A 19211-nucleotide genomic window follows, 5' to 3' on the forward strand; every position below is an offset into this window, starting at 1 on the left:
GATAGCCTTAAATATATGTTGATATTAAAGTTTCAACACATATTATCACATGCACAGTATATGTATATGCATGTCTTTCACTTACCAACTATCCATTTCTGTCTGTCAATGTCATTGTTTATTTGAACATACATTTCTTACCTTTATATAAGAATTACATAAAACATAAGCTAAATGGAAAAACATTACTCTAGAAAGTTGGGGAGAGGCATTAGCTGGGGCAGAGAAATGATCAGAAAGAAATTAAAAATAATGCAATTTCCACACCAGCCATTTTATTCCTACATGCAAACTCATAGCCCTCTGAAAATGATTCTGGCTGGAAAAATATAAATTACTGTGGGTTTTGCACCTATACTGTTTCTTGTATTTTTTTTCATTGCTTCCAACTTCTCTGCTATGCATTTTTATTATTACCAAATTGCTTTCAAAAAAATTTAAGTTCTCTAGTAATAATTTTGTTTCTTGTCTTGATTAAAACAGCTTAAGACCATTTGTTTTACAAAATATTTCAATAACTACTTTTATTGACATTATTGATTCCAGAATAATTTTGCTTATTCGTGAGGTGGCAATTTAGTAACTATATTGATTGAAAAATTATAGTGTCCAGGGCCAAACTATCCAATCTGTCGAGTTGTGCATTTAGTGTGTCTGATCTGTTTTGAAGCAGAAATAACCAACAATGGAAGCGTGTTGAGACTAGTACTACAGAGCAAAAAGGGAAAGATTAAGTCTTTTTACCAGTGCTAAGTTCCAAATGAAAATGTGGTCTGGCATTACTATTTGCATCATGAGGAAACTCCCTTTGGTGCTCGTCAGACTTGAATGATTTCTTTTGCCTTGAGAGTGGCACCTTTTCAGAAAATAGTGCTGAATCTGGCAGGACCAGGTCTACTATTTTGCAGATAGAAAATTTTGGATGTCATTCAAGGTTAGCAATTGTTAAATGTTTAACTTCTAGCTACACTTTTTTTCCTGTCAGACATGGAGATGCTTGCACAATTTTTTTCTCTCCGATATACCAGAATAAGAGAGGTAGCAAAATAACATACTGTACCCAAACTGAGAAAATGGAATAATAAATGCCCTACAGAGCTAGATTTAATAATGTTAAAAGGATTGAGTTAGTTTGATATTAACAATTTATTTTATTTTTAGTTTGTACAAATGTTGCTCGTTTATTCATTGTTCTATATATTTTTTCCCCTGGTTTTATTACCACTGTTATATTTTTGGTTGTGTCTTTTCATATCCTTGGTTGTTATATTTACCAATCATATATACATATACACATACACATATACACCTGGCCTTGGGTACAAAGACCTTTCTTCAGCTTCTAGGTTTTCTGTGAAGCCCAGAAATAATTGAGCCTTGCTGCTTCTACTGCAATCTATAAGCTCTGTCCCTACTCTTAAGTCCCTATTACCTGAGGTGCTGTGTTAAGTGGAACACATAGAATAAGGTTGTGAAATCAGGGTGAGTTCCATAGAGCTGCATACAGTGGCAAGCAAGTAGCTGGCATAACTCTCATAAGAACATGCCACTCAAATGGTTTTCTCTGAGGAGCCCTATACAGATACAAAGTTGTGTGGAGCTCTCTGTATGTGAGTGCTCTAGATAACATTTGCCCCTATTTAGCATGGATGTGTACAAAAGGAAAGTCTGTATTTACAGACTTGTATACATGTAGGCTTTCTCTGAGTAGATATCCTAAATGTTGACTGTACATTATGTGCATGAATTGGAGTTGAGCTTTCTGTAATGCATGCGTCTCATATAGAGAGTATTACAGCAGTTGAGTCTTGGAGCAACCGGTGTATTTGTGTAGAAAGTTTGAAGAAAAAGGCATGTCTACGTATTGAGCACCTCCCCCTCCCATAGGTAGTACTGGGTTCAAGAATTCTCCAAATGTTGTATCTGATTCTTCATGGCACAGGTAGTTCTTGAGTTACAATCATAATGGAGCCTGTCTCTCACAGCCACAACTCGTGATGGCTGTAAAATGGGTCAGTCACATGAGCAACCCAATTTTACAATCTTTTTTGTGGTGGTCATTAAATAAATCACCATGGGCATTAAGTGAATCTGCAGAAGTTAAGCAAACCAATTTCCATAAAACTGTCATAAAATGCAGCTATGTGAACACAGGACACTGCAAATGGCTGTAAAGGCAGACCAGTTGCCAAGCGGTCAAAGTGCAGGGGGATCCAACCATGGGAACTTCAAATCTGAGTCATATATGCCATAGATTTACCCAGGTAAATCTATCAGAACTTCAAATAGTCACTAAGCAACTGGTTGTAAGTCAAGGATTACCTGTAATGCAATTGTATCCCAAAGAAGTTGTCTGTTCCACTTTAACATAGCCACTATATTCTTTGAATCAAATGAAGGTTTTGTCTATAGTGGCATTTGGCGATGATAAAAGCCTTCTCAAATAAGTACTGAGCATGGAATAGTGTTTCAGAATCAAATGAAAATGTAAACAGTATTATGGTCTGAAAACCTTGCTAAACTGGATGGAGTATTGGACTAGAACAGAAAGATGTGAAGTCAACTTACCGTCCTGCCACGAAGCCTAGCCATTCTTTTTCAGCCCAAGCTGATGTTTAAGAGTAACAGCAAAAATAAATAAAAAAGATAATCTCTGTCTGTACTGTCCTAGTCTCTTTTAAGTAGTGGTAGGATATAAATATGTTTATATGATTCCAAAATTTCTAATGTTTTTCAATTTCAACCAGCCTTCTTACACTTCCGTATCCATTTGGATATGTTCTGGATTTTGCTTTTCAAAAAATGATTATTGCAGTGAGGATCTCAGAATTTTTGGAAGAGATCATAAAGCTGTTCTCTAGTGTCAGGTAGTAGCTGCTAATGACTAACCTAATTTGGCTTGGACCAACTGCAAGAAGGAAACTGAAGAGAATATGTACAGAGGCCTGCTGACTCAGAACATATTCATAAATAAAAGAATGATGGTAGGAGAGCCCAGTAACAGCAAAATTATAGAACTGTGAGCAAGGGAGGCCACGGATCACCCACTGAACCTCAAACGCCTACCAGTGTGTGTGTGTGTGTTTTTAATCTGGTCTCTGCTGACAGTTCATTTTGCATCTGTCATTTTGGTAGAGTCATCTTTCATTTGTAAGCTAGATCTATTTTCCCATGATTTCGTATCATTGCAATCTCGTGTTGTACTATAAAGACATTTGAGATGAAATGGTAGCATAGGCAATAATTTTGATGGTAGCAGTGGAAACTGTCTGGATGTAGTCTTGGGAAGGGGTAATAGTTTAGATTAAATGATTAGAAATAAATGGAAATATGGGCATGTTTCTGGTGCTAAGTTTTTTTTAAAAAAATTGGCACATAAACAATGCGCTGAATTTATAATGTAAATTAGTTATAAAAGGGACCCCAAGCTTGGAACCTTTTCGGGTGCCCTAGAATACATAAAACAAAGCTGGTGATTTGAACGCTCCTTGCTATCAGGGACATGTCTCAGCTGGACGGAAAAGATATTGTAGACAGAAATGAGCGAAGTACATTTCATCAGGCAAGTACTGGTAATTGTGCATGCTGACAGTTCTCTCTCTCTGCACTCACTCAAAATGTACAATAATTGCAATATATACTTTCATTTACCAGTATGTATACCCACAGGAGTCAAAACAAAAAAATGCATATGCAAGATAATTAACTATATTTGCTTGCAGCGTAAATATTACTAGTCCAAAATAAGGATAATCTCTTCTATCACCCTATATACTTGCTTAAATACATATAATTGTTTTTCACCTAATTAATACAGAATTGTATTAATGGCCTGGCCTCCTTTAATCCAGCATCTACTGGTTCCATCACTGATAACCTAAGATGAATTATTGTCAGTAGTAGATGGCTATGCCATAGGTAAGGCTAAATATTCCCAAAAAATTAGTATTGTATTATGATAAGAACTTTTAACTTAGCCTGGAGAAATCATAACACATTAAGATTGATATTAATCTTATTAGACAAAACCAGGAAATCAACTCAACAGGGAAGCTAAAACTGCTTTTCTGGATGCTGGCTATAATATCAAATTCTTGCATGTCTGATTATGCTGTACCTTCTTCGCCTTCTCATAGTTCAATGAATTAGAGAGGCATCTATCTGAACTGTTTCCAAATGTCATTTTCTTCTGGATTTTTTTAAAAAAATGTGTCAGCTGCTTTGCCTAGGTAACAGTTCTTGCCTATTTTCTTCAAAGTTGTCTTCTATACCAGGGGTAGGCAACCTCAGCTCTTTTATGAGTCATCTGCTGACTCAGGAATTCTGGGAGTTGAAGTCCATGAGTCATAAAAGAGCCGAGGTTGCCTACCCTTGTTCTATACTCTTCTACTTTACTTCTTGAAGATCATTTAGTCCATTTCTCTGACAATATAAGAATCCACTACTATAGCAGCTGAATCCTTTCTCCACTCAGCATAGCCATTAAATTAATAGGGTGATCTTCAACTAGATCTTCAAATACCTTGTTTATTAAACCTGACTTATTGTAATGATAAAATCAAGTAATTCCCACTTATTGCATTCTTTGAGGAATAAAACTAGATAGGGATTTGCATAGTAATTTAGCAATGATTACCAGTGGCTAATGATAAATCTCAATAGCAATTCCATGGCAATATGATAATCTTTTAGATACCATAGATTCTTTTAAAGAATTTTAAAAGAATAAAACTTTTTCAAAAAAACTTTTTGACGACGATGATGATGGAAGGGAGGTCTTTTATTCTGGATACAATAGCACTAACCCGTCCCCCCACCCAAGAGTTAGCACACAATTTGGAAGTCCCTCTAGATTCGTGGCTCCCACTCAATGAGTAGGGAACAGTTGAGGTCAGGTGCACCTAGGCACAACTTCATCTTTTGCACTAATTATGCCTCTTCCTGGAACAGGAAAATTAGCTTTCAGTCACTCACACCTAAGTTACTTCAAAGTGCTTTACATCTGGCTGTCCTTGAAGAGTATTGGGAAGCTGCAGTTAGTTCAAAATGCAGTGGTAGGCCCATGTAAGACATTGACGTTGGCTCCCAATAGGTTTCTGAGTGCAATTTAAGATGGTAATGGTCAGCTATAAAGCTCTATATAGGATAGGGCCAAGTTCTTTTCAGGACTACTAATTCCCAATTATGTATTTGCTCATCCCATAAGATTTGTTGGGGTCCGAGTCCTTCTTTGAAACAGCGCCAAGTGGGACCCAGGAAATATGTCTACTACGTCATGGCACCTACCCTACGGAAGAGATCTTCCCTGAGATTTGAGCAGCCCCAACTCTCCTAACCTTCCAGAGAGTCCTGAACAACTGCCTTTATCCTCAAGGGTTAGGACAGGTTGTTAGCTAAGTCTGACATGTACGGTTCAGTTCGGTATTGTTTTAGTGGGGGTTGGCTTTGCTCTGATATTATTTTATTACTTTTTGATTGAGAGAGGTAATTGTACCGGTAGTCCTTGATTTACAACCTTTCATTTAGTGACCATTACAACAGCACTGAAAAAAGTGACTTATAACCATTTTTCACACTTACGACTATTGCAGCATCCCTGTGGTCACATGTTCAAAATTTGGGAGCTTGGCAACTTCCACTGTCCCGGGGTCATGTGATCACCATTTGTAACCTTCCCAGCAAAGTCAGGGGGGAAAGCCAGATTCACTGAATGGCCACATGATTCTGGTCACAGCTGCAGTAATTTGCTTAACAACTGTTGCAAAAGCGGTTGTAAAATGAGGCATAATTTAAGAAATGGGTTGCTTAGCAATAGACATGCTGGGCTCAATTGTGGTGATAAGTCAAGGACTATCTGTATACATTCTGTAAAAATAAATGGAACCAAAATATCTATATTCTATTTTACAGAGTTGGAGAACAGCAGGGAATAAAGGCACAGGGAAAGAAAGTCCCTTCAGCAGTAATAGTATGGAATATATGTAGTAGCTGAATAATTGGGTGTTCAGAATAGAATCTTCTGGAAGAACATAAAATCTACTTCCTTTTGTTGCAGATCACCTTTATATCGATCTGATAAAAGTTTCATTTGAAATTCCAGCCCTTATAGCAAGCAGCTCAGCTGGCCTCATCCATGCACAAAAGGGGTACTTTAGCAGACCTTGAAGTATAAAAAAACCCTGAAGGGAGGGATAAAGAAAGATAAAAGAAATAAGCTGCAAATTGAGGGCCAAACCTGCTGGGGATGTATTAAAAACATTTTTTAAAAGATGGACTGATTGAACTGGTGGAGATTGTAAAGTGAGAGTAAGAATAACAAGAATGGAGAATTAATTTTAAATCACATTATTTCTCACAATTATCTGTAGCGGATCCCTTTTCTCTGTAATAATGTTATTAAACATTACCATAACATATTCTAAATTTGCTTATTTAAAAGTTGTGCATATATAATCATGGCAATATAGAAGAGTTTATCACATATTTTTATTAGAGTGCCGTTGTTACAAATAAATTCTTGTTTTAATCTCTTTTCTAGTTTTTAAAGTTTATCATTAGAATGGTTATTTTTGCGAATAAGATACACAATTGAATGTTTGTTATCATGTAGATAATAGATATGTAAAATGTTCTGTAGCATGAAATCCAGTTCTGTAACTTTGTGGTATATATATTTTGAAATAACACCTGGGCAATGACCAAATTAAACTATTGGTCTTGTATTAAGGGTGTACTAACAAGAAAAAAAAGTTGCTTATACAGGCAACATATTTTTTAGAGAATGTACAATAGTGTAAACTTTTTCCTCTACTGAACTTCCAGTACCACTAAATCAGTTAGGAGGGGGATTGTGATGCCACACAAGATGCTTAAGTCTTTAAAACTCAGCTAAAGATAATAAGTGCTTTGCTTGTTGACTGCATGTGATAAGTTCTTTAACTCACTTTATATGTCTTTAAAAATAATGAGAATTTTGTTTCTCATCCCTGCTCTATCCATAAATGTGAAATTTCACAAGGTGATGATTGTACAATCATACATATACATACATACTTAAGCCAAGAAAACTGAGGTGGCATATGAGGGTGTTCCTCAAATAGAAGAATAGGAGGAGCTCAAGAAACTCTCTACTATTTGAAAGTGCAGGACAGAGAATATAGGTAAATTCTTGTTGAATGTTAGAAGAAATTTCCTAACAGAAATAGTTGTTGAAGAATGGAATCAGTTACTCTGAGAGATTGTGACTTCCCTCTGTTTTCAAGTGAAGACTAGACAATCATGTATCAAGCATGCTTTAATTTGGACTTAGATATTGAAGTGCTCATTACAATGTGTGTGTGTTTGTATCAGGTAATTTTGTCCCAAGATGGCATCCTCTGCAATCTATAGGTGTGCTATTTCAAAATACAGAGAATACTTTAATCTCCATTCAAAACAATTGTTTCAATAACTCCACGTATGTAGATTGCACCAGCAATGTATTGATTCAAATATATTTAATGTCTTTATCTGAATTGACAGTTCTGCTAACAATACATTTTCTTCTATTCTTTACAAGCCAAACCCCTTCTTCAGGGCACCCCAGCACTGGAGTTCACCGCACAGTCCTGCAGCCAAATCCCAGTCTCTTCCCTCTGACCAGCCTATGCCTGATTATGCTAGGATTTCAGAAGCTGGTGGTACCCCTCACAAGTCCCCAACAATTGAACATAGAATTGGCTTGCCTCAAGGTAGGCCATCGCCAGCAGGGTCCCCACGGAACAGACACACCCAAACCAGCTCCAGCAACCTTCACCTTCCCCTGGATGCTAAAGCACAGCCAACCAGCGAGGATCCAGCGGTGGTAACTCATGAGCAGTTCAAAGCTGCATTGAGGATGGTGGTGGACCAAGGAGATCCTAGGACAATGCTAGAAAGCTACGTCAAGATCGGTGAAGGATCTACGGGTATTGTCTGTATTGCTCGTGAGAAGCATTCTGGAAGGCAGGTAGCAGTGAAGATGATGGATTTACGAAAGCAGCAACGGCGAGAACTCCTTTTTAATGAGGTGACTAAATTAATAGATATTAAATGTAACCTTTTTTTTTTTGCACAAGATGGATAGTGAGTAATGTCAGTGAGATGCAGTTGTACTGCATCTAAAAAAGACGCAGAAGGAAAATTATTCATTTGGCTTTTAGAGATTGCTTTTGGTGCCATATATTCATACCATTTAATAACTCTCCCATGCACTTTCATCAAGGATTCTGTGCTGATTTAAAAGCAGTTTTGAACTTCTGCTTCCCCCTCCTATTAGAGCTGTTGGAGCACCAAGCTGATTTATTTCCAGATCAACTGTGATGTAGCTGAAATTGTTGCAAAGCTGGAGGGAAGTGTTTTACTTTTTAAAAAATGATGTAATTCTAGTTCGTTATTTGAAGGACCTCTTTCTCCAAATTCCTGAGCTTCAGGAAAATGCTGGCAATCTGCCCTCCAGAGCCTAGTAAGTAAAAACAAGTGCGAAATTGACCGTTTTCCTCTAAAAGGATTATGGATTTTGTTTTCTGGTTTTACTTTTATTTTAAAAGGGATTAGTAAGTCTTGGAGGATCCTGGCCAGAACAGTGAATTTCATTTTCATTCCCTGTTCCCAGCATTTTGAACTGGCTGAAGCACAAATTTAAAAAATCTTCTGAGAGTTTCAGGAATGAAAATAGTGCTACTGTAGTGTGGGAGGTGCATGATAATCATTATGATTTGGTCACGGATATAATAGTCTATTCCAACCTTGAGTGTTGTCTTTTAGGTCCAAACTGTTCAGAATTTCCAGGAAAAGAAAAAGATTGCAACGTGGAATAACTTTGTTCCAGTAGTATGTCTTGCCAGTCCTTGAATTATAGAAGGATACTGACGTGAAGAAATGCATGTTGAAATTATGGGATGTGACCCTTAGCCCTAGAATGAAAGTCACCAATCTGGGAAGGCTAAAAGAAAAGCCTCTAATTGGAGATATACCACATCAGCAAGAAGCATAGTGTGAATTATCAGTCATTTGTCTTTTGTCATTTTTCTCAGGTCGTGATAATGAGGGACTATCAGCACGACAACGTTGTGGAGATGTATAAAAGCTATCTTGTAGGTGATGAGCTTTGGGTGCTGATGGAATTTCTCCAAGGAGGAGCTCTTACAGACATTCTCTCTCAAATCAGGTAGGAAAAAAACAGGAATATATGAATCCCTCTCTTCTGATTCAAAGCCCCCTATCTTGGGGTGGGTTATTTAGAACATTATTTCTGTCACTGAAATTCTGCGTAGAGAACCTGTGGCTTATAAATTGCAGATAGCTCCAGGCTTTGTTTTGCACAATTTGCTGCACCATATTATACAACAGCCAAAGAATGTAATTTCAGCCGGCTCTTAAATATCACGAGGGATACCCAGGGAAACTCTGTGATAGGAGATGCAGAGTAGACAAAAGGAAGGGAGCACTTTTCCAAATAGCACATTTGTTGGAATACTGATGATTCCTATCAGTTTGAATGGCTTTAATTCTTGGAGTATAAGAATATCAATAATGCCTAGTCATGAGAAAGAATTAGCTCCTGGGGGGGGCGGGTGTCCTGAGAACTATTTTCACAGATTCAAATTTGGTAATGAAATTAATTTAGTAATTTTCCACTAGAGCAGGGAAAGAGGATGATAAATTTTGTTTTGTCACCAGAATATTATCTAGTACAGACATGTCAAACACAAGGCCCGGGGGCCAGATCCGGCCCGCGAAGTGGTTTCATGCGGCCCGTGAAGCCATCCTGGAAACAGTGAGGGAACGGCCCCCACTGCCTTGGCCCTGGCCCAGAGACCCTCCTCCTGCCAGAGACCCTCAGATCTGTCCCACTCCTGCCCAGGCCCCCATAGGCACCCTTGATGCGAATGATGTAGAGCTGGCCACGCCCACCCAGTAGGCCATACACACTCTAGCCACGCCCACCCAGTAGGCCACACCCACCCAGGCCACACCCACCCGGCCCCCTGAGGGCAACTGCAATGCTGATGCGGCCCTCAATGAAATTGAGTTTGACACCCCTGATCTAGTATGTGTGTAAAACTTGATTTTGGAATTCCAAATCACTTATTCTGAATTTTTTTACTTTCTCTACTTTTTAAGAATGGCTGTTCATAATTCTTACTCTTAATGAAGCAGGAAGTGTCATAAATATCATGCGTGCTATAAGTGAACATTTAATTAATTGTTGCTGTATGAAATTAACTTACTCACATATACAATTTTGGCTGCTGTATTTCAGACTGAATGAAGAGCAAATTGCTACAGTATGTGAGTCAGTCTTGCAGGCACTCGCCTACCTGCATTCCCAAGGTGTGATTCATAGAGACATTAAGAGTGACTCCATTCTCTTGACTCTTGATGGAAGGGTAATTCTTAATTTGCTTCTTTCATCTCTTTTATTTCCTGCGTTTTTACCTTGGCTTCTCTTTGCCATAACTCAGGAGCAAAGTGTGGTTTTGTATGTAGAAAATTCAAGGTTCAGTCCCTGACATCTACACTTTAAAATAAGCAAATTAGACAAGGGGCCATATACACAGTTAGCAATTGTGTGAATTGCTTTTAAAAGGTAAATAAGCTGCCAGCTCCAGCCAATTCAGAGAATTCAGTTAGAATCCTCAGGCAGGGCCTTTAGACCATTGCCTACTTCTACATTTTTTTTCTTCCAGCTGGGCCTGCTCACTTGGCCGGGATACATTTTACCCTATAACTAGATGGGATTTGCAGCCATACCTTGCTAGGCTCCTTTGAGAACCTATGTGGGCACGGAGGCAATGGTTGGTTGGGTCTAGGAGGTGATCAGTGCCCTTTGAGGAGATGGGGGATAGAAACCATCTTAAAATTCACCTATACTACACCACTATTACCCTGTCTTCAGCTTTCCATTTTGGAGAACATTTTTGAGATGGTGGTGGGGCTTCAGTTACAGAGACCCCCTAGAAGAAACTGATTTTCTGGGCCCCGTCAATCACATATTCTTTTGGACTGTCTGTGAGGAGCTGGGGACACTATTCAACAGTAATTCCATTCCTTCCAAAGCAAATGGTTCCAATATGTTGCAGGGGAAGCAGACATCAGTTTGACAAGTGTCCCTTTGTGGAGTACCAGAGGGCTTCTCTGTGATATTTCTTTAATACTTGCATCAAACTGTTGGGAGAAGATTCATTTTGTAGTTCTGACTTTAATCTGTAAACCCTGCATGACTTGTCTTCTCCTACAGTCTCTTTACGTGCCCATTTCCTCCCCCTACTTTTTCAGTGTAGGATATCTAAGGTTACCTTGCTTTCTTTTGTGTAGGTGAAACTCTCTGATTTTGGCTTTTGTGCACAAATCAGCAAGGATGTGCCAAAACGGAAATCCTTAGTAGGAACACCATATTGGATGGCTCCAGAAGTTATTTCGAGGTCTCCATACACCACTGAGGTAATTACAGCTCCAGAACCTGAAAGGGGTGGCAGTTTGAAATATTTTACCAACTCCCTTTTAGCACATACCCTTTAAGATTATGACAAAGTATGACTCGATGTCTCCTCTTGCCCTCTGTATTATTATTTCTGATGCGTATAATTCAGTATGTTGGAAACCATGTTCAGACAGAGTGCAAGAAGTTGGTTGATGTGGCTTTCTCATCTAATTCAGCAGCTTACAGCTGTACATCAGTGCAGAGCTGGCATCACTGTAAGACTGTTATAATAAAAATGTTACATTTATTAATTTTTGCAGAATTTGTTACTGTGAATTCAAAAATAAATAACAGAAGCAATGGCACAACACTGAAAGGAAGATAAACATGCCCTCTTGATGTAATGCTAGAAAAAAAAGGTTAATTTATAATCTTTCAGGTTCTTTGGTATCTCAGCTGGGAAATTCTCTTATCTCTTAAGAAAATACAGTATCTTTCTGCACATCACCTCCTGCAATCTTTTGTTTTGGCAGGTAGACATCTGGTCTTTGGGAATCATGGTAATTGAAATGATTGATGGAGAACCTCCCTATTTCAGTGATTCTCCGGTCCAAGCAATGAAGCGGCTCCGTGACAGCCCTCCTCCCAAATTGAAAAACTCTCATAAGGTGAATATATTTGTAAAAATTTCCAACTCTGTATGTTGTAGCAGCTGAATACACTTCTAAATATTATATACAAAAATATTTAGAAATAGCCTGAACAATGTTTGCAAGGGATTCCTCTTGCTGTTCTTACCTATTGCTGTTGTGCGAATGGGCATTATTGGGGAAACTGAACTTGACCATAAAACTACACTCTTTAAATTGTATGCACTCGTAATGAAGCAAATGTTCATGTAGTTAACACATAAGCTAGCATATAATACAGCCTTCCTATTTCTGTGCTTAGGGAGGCTTTCTAAGTGATAAGTACCATATTTGAAGTAATTCTGGTGATCATAGAATCATAGGACTGAAAGGGACCTTGGAGTCTTTTAGAACAACCCTCTACCTATGGCAGGAATCCTTACACCATTCTGGACAAATAGTTGTCCAGTCTTTTCTTAAAAACTTCCATCAGTGGAGTACCCACAATTCCATAAGGCAAGCTATTCCACTGATTAGTCATTCTCACTGTCAGGAAATTCTTCCTTATTTTCTGGTTGGATCTCCCTCTGACAAGCTTCTACTGAATTGCTTCTTCTTCTGCCCTCAGGTGCTATGGAGAATTAAGTCCCCTCTCCCTTCATGTATTGGAAGACTGCTATCAGTCTCTTCTAAGCCTTCTCTTTGTTGGGTTAAACATACATCCCTTAGCCATTCATCATACGATTTAATTTCCAGACCCCTTTGTTGTTCTTCTCTGCACTTTTTCTAAGGCCTTAGCATCTTTTTTGTGTCATGGTGACCAGAACTAGACACAGTATTCCGACTGTGGCCTCACTAGAGTGGTATAGGGCAGTACTATCATCTCCTGTGATTTTGTTATTAACCCTCTGTTGATGCAGTTTACGATTGCATTGGCATTTTTTGGAAGCTGCAAGGACATTGCTGACTCATACTTAAGCAGTGGTCTACCTAGACACCTAGATCTCTCTCATAGGCCTACTGTTGAGCCAGGTACTTCCTATCCTGTACCTGGGCATCTGGTTTTTTCCTACCTAAGTACAGGATCTTACTTTTCTCACCATTAAAAGGGCATCTTGTTGATAGGGACCAATGCCAAGATCCTGAATCTTGAGTCTGTCTTCCAAAGTGTTAGCAATTCTCCCTAGCTTTGTGTCATCTGCAAGTTCCTCTGAGCTAAAATATAGTTGCACATCAGATACAATGTGATGGTACCATATGGTAACACTCTTCTGCCTATGAGAACAACCACATAGATCTAAGGTCTGTTCAGAAGCTGGAGATGGCAGAATTTAGCTTAACTGTGACTTCTGCAGACTGTTGCTGGCATCTAGTGGTGAGTGCAAGATATATTTTTTTCTAACAGAGAAGCCTGTAAAAAAATAATTTTTAAATGAAATCCTGGATTTTACAGCTCTAGTGGTGCAGGATGTGCTTGAGTATGAGAATAGATGGCTATTCAGCTTTTGTCTAAAGACCTCAAGTTATAGGGTAAATGCAATATCATGACTTTCATCGAAGTCATTAATAAAAATCTAGGGCAGTACAAAATCCAAGCAATTACTTGTGGTATTCCAATTGAGAATATTCTTAAAGCTGGTGTGGGGACATGCATAAATATTCTGTCATTCAACCTACTATGAATCCTTCAGGCAACTGTATCATCTAGCCTTCATTTTGCCATTTTATTAATGAAGATCTCCTGAGAACCATAGTTGAATGTTTTGCTGGTTTACTTTATCTATCCCCCTGATAATTAAGTTAGTAAGTCTGTCAAATATGAGATAAGACTTAACTGGTATGATTTGTTTGTGAAAAATGCTGGCTCTCACTACATTCCTATCCAAGTGCTCATAAATACGTTATTTAAAAATCATTTTACAACACTATTCAGTAGAGGCACCAAATTGACAAGTTTAAATTCTTGGATCCTCTTCTTTCTTTTTTTGAAGATAAGAACAGTATTTGCCCTCCTCCAATCTTTTCGGACTTTTACATTTCTCCAGGATTTTCAAAGATTATAGTTAGCAGTTCTGTCATCAACTTTGCTTGTCTACTTGTCTTTCCATCAGTGGCAAATGATGGCCAGCAAGAGGTTTCTCTTTCTTCATAGGGAAGACAGGTGTAAAATATAAGTTTTAATGTTCTGAAATATTCCTACCACCTCTTTTGTTATTTTAAGTATTTCCCACAAGCCTCAGCTGATTCTCTTCTTTAGCTCTTCCTGGCGCAATTCCTTCAGTTCGTTCTTGTATTCTTTTTGGTTGGTTATATGCATTTCCTATGCATGACTCTTTCTACATGAGCTTTGTAAAATGCTGTAAAGAAAGAGACAGGCACAGGAAATGAAAGGAGAAGCATATAACCAAAGAAGAATACAAGAACTTCTTATATTCTCCAGAGATCTCTAACCTTTTATTCTTTGCCAAATATTTTTCATAGAATTTCTGTATTTTAGAATTGCAACCATGTAACTATCACAGCTATAATACTGAGAGGATATGTCACAATTTTAAAGGCAGTCCACATAATAGTGTAATCTATCCATATTTTATCTGCAACTTTTTCTATTTTCCCTACTCTGTATAAAGTTCTGTTAAAAAGAGGAAAATTGAAGAGCTACAAAATTCTTCTAGTGGAAGAAGAAGGATTTTTCCTTTAGAAAGCAACCATTATAGATTGGCCTCAAAAAAAAGTATGGAAATATTCTTTCTATCTAATTTATTGCAAAGACATAATGCCTTTGGTACTTTAAAAACTCCTTCAGAATAATAACTATATATTCATATTGTATTTTACTCTCAAATGATAGTTTTATGTCACCTTAAAGATTAACACATGTACCGTGGCATGAGTTTGAGTTAATTTGGAAATATGAAATAAAATTTAGATGACATTTATCAGATTTGGTGCCATTTCTGCTTTTCTAAAAGGATATCATCATATAAATAAATTCCTCCAGTAGTATATAGGACACAGTTTTTGAAAAGCTCCAACATTCTGTCTTTTATCCTTTCCTATTTTATTGTCTTTAGTAACATCAGACACAAATCCTTTCAGACATTACTGGAATCTGTCTTATTGTATGTAATGTCTAATATTATTTCCAGTGAAAATTCCAGGTTTCTTGAGGCCTGCCATAAAACATTTCCACAATGTATTTTAAAATGACTGGTGGGGTTTAATGGATTAATCTTACTATTTAATAGTTGGGTGTGTTTGTCAATCTTTGCCAAAGATTGAGAGAAAAACATGTACCGTATTTTCCGGCGTATAAGATGACTTTTTAACCCATGAAAACCTTCTCAAAAGTCGGGGGTCGTCTTATACGCCGGGTGTTAGGGTTAGGGGTGGTTTTATTGTCCGATGTTACAGGAAAAACCAGAGGCAACACCCCTTCACACATACACACACGCAGGCAACCTCAGCAGCTCATTGATAGGGGGGGAGGAAGGGGGAGAGAATCACAAAATTGCTGTCTGTTGTCGAGCCCTGCGGGCCCGACACTACGCAGGGGATCTCGTTCCAAAAAAAGCCCTGCTTCACCTACTCACCTCCCCCACTGCACACGGCTCGCTCCATGACCCGGCGCTCCAACAAACAAGGGAGGAGGTCGCCAGTAATCAGCAAGCCCGACTATCAGCTGATCGCCGGTTCCTGGCTCTGCAAACCCGACGACCAGCTGCTTCACAGCGTTTGCACGCGCCTGACTTGCAGGGTTTTGCTGAGGACCCCGCAGGCACTCAGGAGGACAGCCCAGTCTGCCTTGCCGTACAGGGAGCCTGGGCACTACAAAACATGCTAGCTGTTCCCTTGCCTGCCGACGGACCTGTACTGGGACTGCATGCTATAGCCTGCGCGCTGGAGGCAAGGGCCGGCTGTTTTCTGTCGGTGTCAGATGGACCGGAGCCGGGGACTGCTGGAGGGCGGCCCTGGGACATGTGGACGAGCCCGCTGGAGCCAGATACAGATGGGGGGGCAGTTGGTTGGAGAGGGATAGGCACACACTGGGAGCACGTTAGCGTTTTCACCCGGGTTGGGGTAGAGGAGGTTTGGAGAAGAGTCACCCAGGATACTAACAGCAGCAGCAGACTTTGTATGCAGTGGGGTAGTCTTATACGATGAGTATAGCCCAAACCCTATAATTTAACAGGAAAAGTAGGGGGTCGTCTTATCCACCCAGTTGTCTTATACACCGGAAAATACGGTATCTTTATCTAATTTGTATATCATAATACTTCTATAGCACTTTTTATTTATATAAAGTCAGCTTGGAAAAAGCGCCATACTAAGCCTTTCATGAAGCCTTGTGACCAGCCAGGATTTGAATTATTTGGGAAAATATTTAGATGACAGTATTATGTAATCAGATTCTCTCACGTCCCTAGGCCTCACTACAAAGTATAAGATTTGAAAGCAATACCCATGTGTGTATGATGGCAGGCTAGTCAAAGTAAGACATCAGCCTGGGTTTCCTCAGTTCCAAGTACAACATTCTGTAATTTGGAGCATGTAGATTGCAAGTACAATAGCCAGTGTTCATAAGTTTCAATTCAGGGGGAAAAAAGCAAAATAAACTATAATTACAGTTTTATTGTTGCTGTTCAATGCTTGGTTGTTTGTTCTGATGTTGGAAGTTTACGAAAAAGAACTTTGGATTACCTCTGGGAGCAATGGCAACTTTAATTTAAAATTTTAGAAGAACTTTTTGTGTTGTTGAAACTGGCTTAAAACTATCAAATTTTGTTTCCACAGACCTCTCCAGTTTTAAGGGATTTCCTGGAACGAATGTTAACACGAGATCCTTTAGAGCGAGCAACAGCACAAGAACTCCTGGATCACCCTTTTTTGCTTCAGACTGGACTTCCAGAATGCCTCGTGCCCCTTATTCAGCGATACAGGAAACGCACCTCTACCTGCTGATTCTGAACCTGAATCTAGCATTGAAGTGCAACCTTTTCCTTAGAAATTCTTACTTGATTAGGAAAGGATGAAGGGCAGTGTTGCCCTGTGCACACTCCTTCAAATTGGACAGGGTTCTTTCCCAAGATGTGAATGTGAGAGGAAATTTTCACCATCTTTTAGCTGCTTTTTAATGTTTACCTTTCATTTTGTGGCTGAAGACAATCAAAATCTGGATTCCTACAAATTCTTACTATATTATGAATATTGTAAAATGTCTGGATTCTTATTTCTAGAAACATAAGTAAGATGGTCCTGTCAGCTTGGGTCATATGTATCTGCAACCTCCAGAGGCATTAGATAGTGACTGAACTAGAACTTTCTGAAAGAACGAAGTCTGATCTTTGTCCTTTCGTAGTAACTAAAGGATAGGCATTCTCATTCACTTAACTCTAAATGGCATCATGTCTGTCTTAAACTTGCTATAAAATGACCTTGTCCCTTATTTATTTTTAAATCGTTCCTCCAGCACTTTTCTTTCCTTTTCCAAGAATGAATAATATTGAGCCTACAGCTTTACAAATGTTTAGAATGGTCTGTCATTTCACCACCTGAACACAATATCTTTGGGGAGCAGGGCTGTAAGGCAGACACTTCCCCTGGAAACTTATTCTTGAAATTCTGAAGCATATAAACATAGTGCCTTCTCTAGCAGCGTCTGAAACAGAAGGCAGCACAGGGGCTATCTAAATAAGGAAGCATGTTTGCTCTAAGTACACTGGACTCATCCTGGACCCCTCTAAATACACTGGACTCCTCAGTGAGGCAACTAATAGGTTGTATTTTATACCAGTTTTGAATTCTGTAGCAAGGTGAATAAAGTTTTGGAAGCAATCCTGTTAATTCCCCTGAAAATGTCTTGTTTTGCAGGTGAGAATGTTTACCCTCTACCTCCCATGTTTTTTAAGCAGGGGAAAGCATGGAACAGATTTTTAAATGTATGCTCATCCTGGATGTGGAATGATCATTTTTAGTATTTTTTTCTAATGTCAATGCAGCAATTTTGTATGGGGAATTTTACCAGTGTAAGAACAAGGTCATTTTGACACTTAAGTGGTATTATGTGCATTACTGTATGGAGTGTTAATTACAATATTTTGCAGTTCAGTCTTGTGAAACAGATGTTTTGTAATTTGTGGACTGTTGAGGATCGTTTCAAAAAATTAGGTGGGAATTTGAAGGGGGTTAAATTTTATTTCTACTGCCTCAGAGTTTGCCCTCACATGATAGATTACCCATCTGACTCAAGTGTAGATTTGTGTAAAAATATAAACTTGAAATACTAGAGACATTTTTGCTGTAAAATATTTCTGTATGTTTCAGGATCTGTGCAAAGCAAGTTCCTTTTTTAAAAAAATACCTAATTATCTTAAAAAAATATTTCTTTTGTGTGTGTAAGTTGTTTGCTTTTGTTTTAAATTAAAAGATTTTTGATTATTCATAAATATCTTGCAGTTTTGATATAGTTTAAACATGCAGTTGTTATTTTGTGATAAAACTTCCAGTGAAGAAGAATAGCAGTCCTATAGCTCTGAAGTTTAAGCAAGTGCCAACAAAGTTCAGCAAATAATTCAAAGGTTTATTCAGTAGGGTCCAAGACTACAATGTCAAAGGCTATTTGAGCAATAAGGTTCATATGGAGTCCACTAGCTTTTTAAAAAGTTTTTTAAATATTAAGAATTTTAATATTTTAATTTTTATGACAATTACAAATAAACTTATGAGTGTGAGGAGAGTGAGTTTCCATTCTGTTGCATTCCAAGTAGTAACTTCAATTATAAGTATTACAAGATTTCCACTTCAAATGATAGTCTAAATGGAGGAGTAAGTCCATGTAAGTTTCATGCTGCTACGATCTCCTATGATTTCTTCGTTTTTTAATTAGAGCTTGCTGTGAAAACAATACAATCTGTGTTTAAATTGAAATGTTCCAGTTACCTAGAAACTCTATGGACACATGCATAATTAAAATGCATAAAGCCCAGTAAAATGGTGGTCATAACAAATAGCACTACGCAGTATCTGAACAATCCTATGTCCAAAGTAATGTTGTCCAGCCCCATTGCTTCCAGAGCAGTAAAAAGCCTTCAGTCAACAACGTTAAAAGCAGCTGCACTGGTGTTTCCTTTTCTGTGGGC

General features: G+C 38.4%; 1 protein-coding gene across 1 annotated transcript in view; it reads left to right on the forward strand.

Moving 5' to 3' along the window:
- Positions 1-18454, forward strand: part of PAK6 (p21 (RAC1) activated kinase 6) — a gene marked incomplete at its 5' end in the record, with an annotated part of 28389 nt that extends 9935 nt beyond the window's left edge. The window contains 6 exons of the mRNA XM_083349405.1: positions 7559-8047; positions 9054-9187; positions 10283-10409; positions 11338-11463; positions 11977-12111; positions 16867-18454. Coding sequence (XP_083205531.1) covers positions 7559-8047; positions 9054-9187; positions 10283-10409; positions 11338-11463; positions 11977-12111; positions 16867-17034 — 1179 coding nt within the window. The 3' untranslated portion in view covers positions 17035-18454. The remainder of the gene's footprint in view (positions 1-7558; positions 8048-9053; positions 9188-10282; positions 10410-11337; positions 11464-11976; positions 12112-16866) is intronic.
- Positions 18455-19211: the final 757 nt, after the last annotated feature.

The sequence above is a fragment of the Vipera ursinii genome (assembly GCF_947247035.1).
Source record: "Vipera ursinii genome assembly, chromosome: 1".
In the NCBI taxonomy this organism is placed as follows: domain Eukaryota; kingdom Metazoa; phylum Chordata; class Lepidosauria; order Squamata; family Viperidae; genus Vipera; species Vipera ursinii.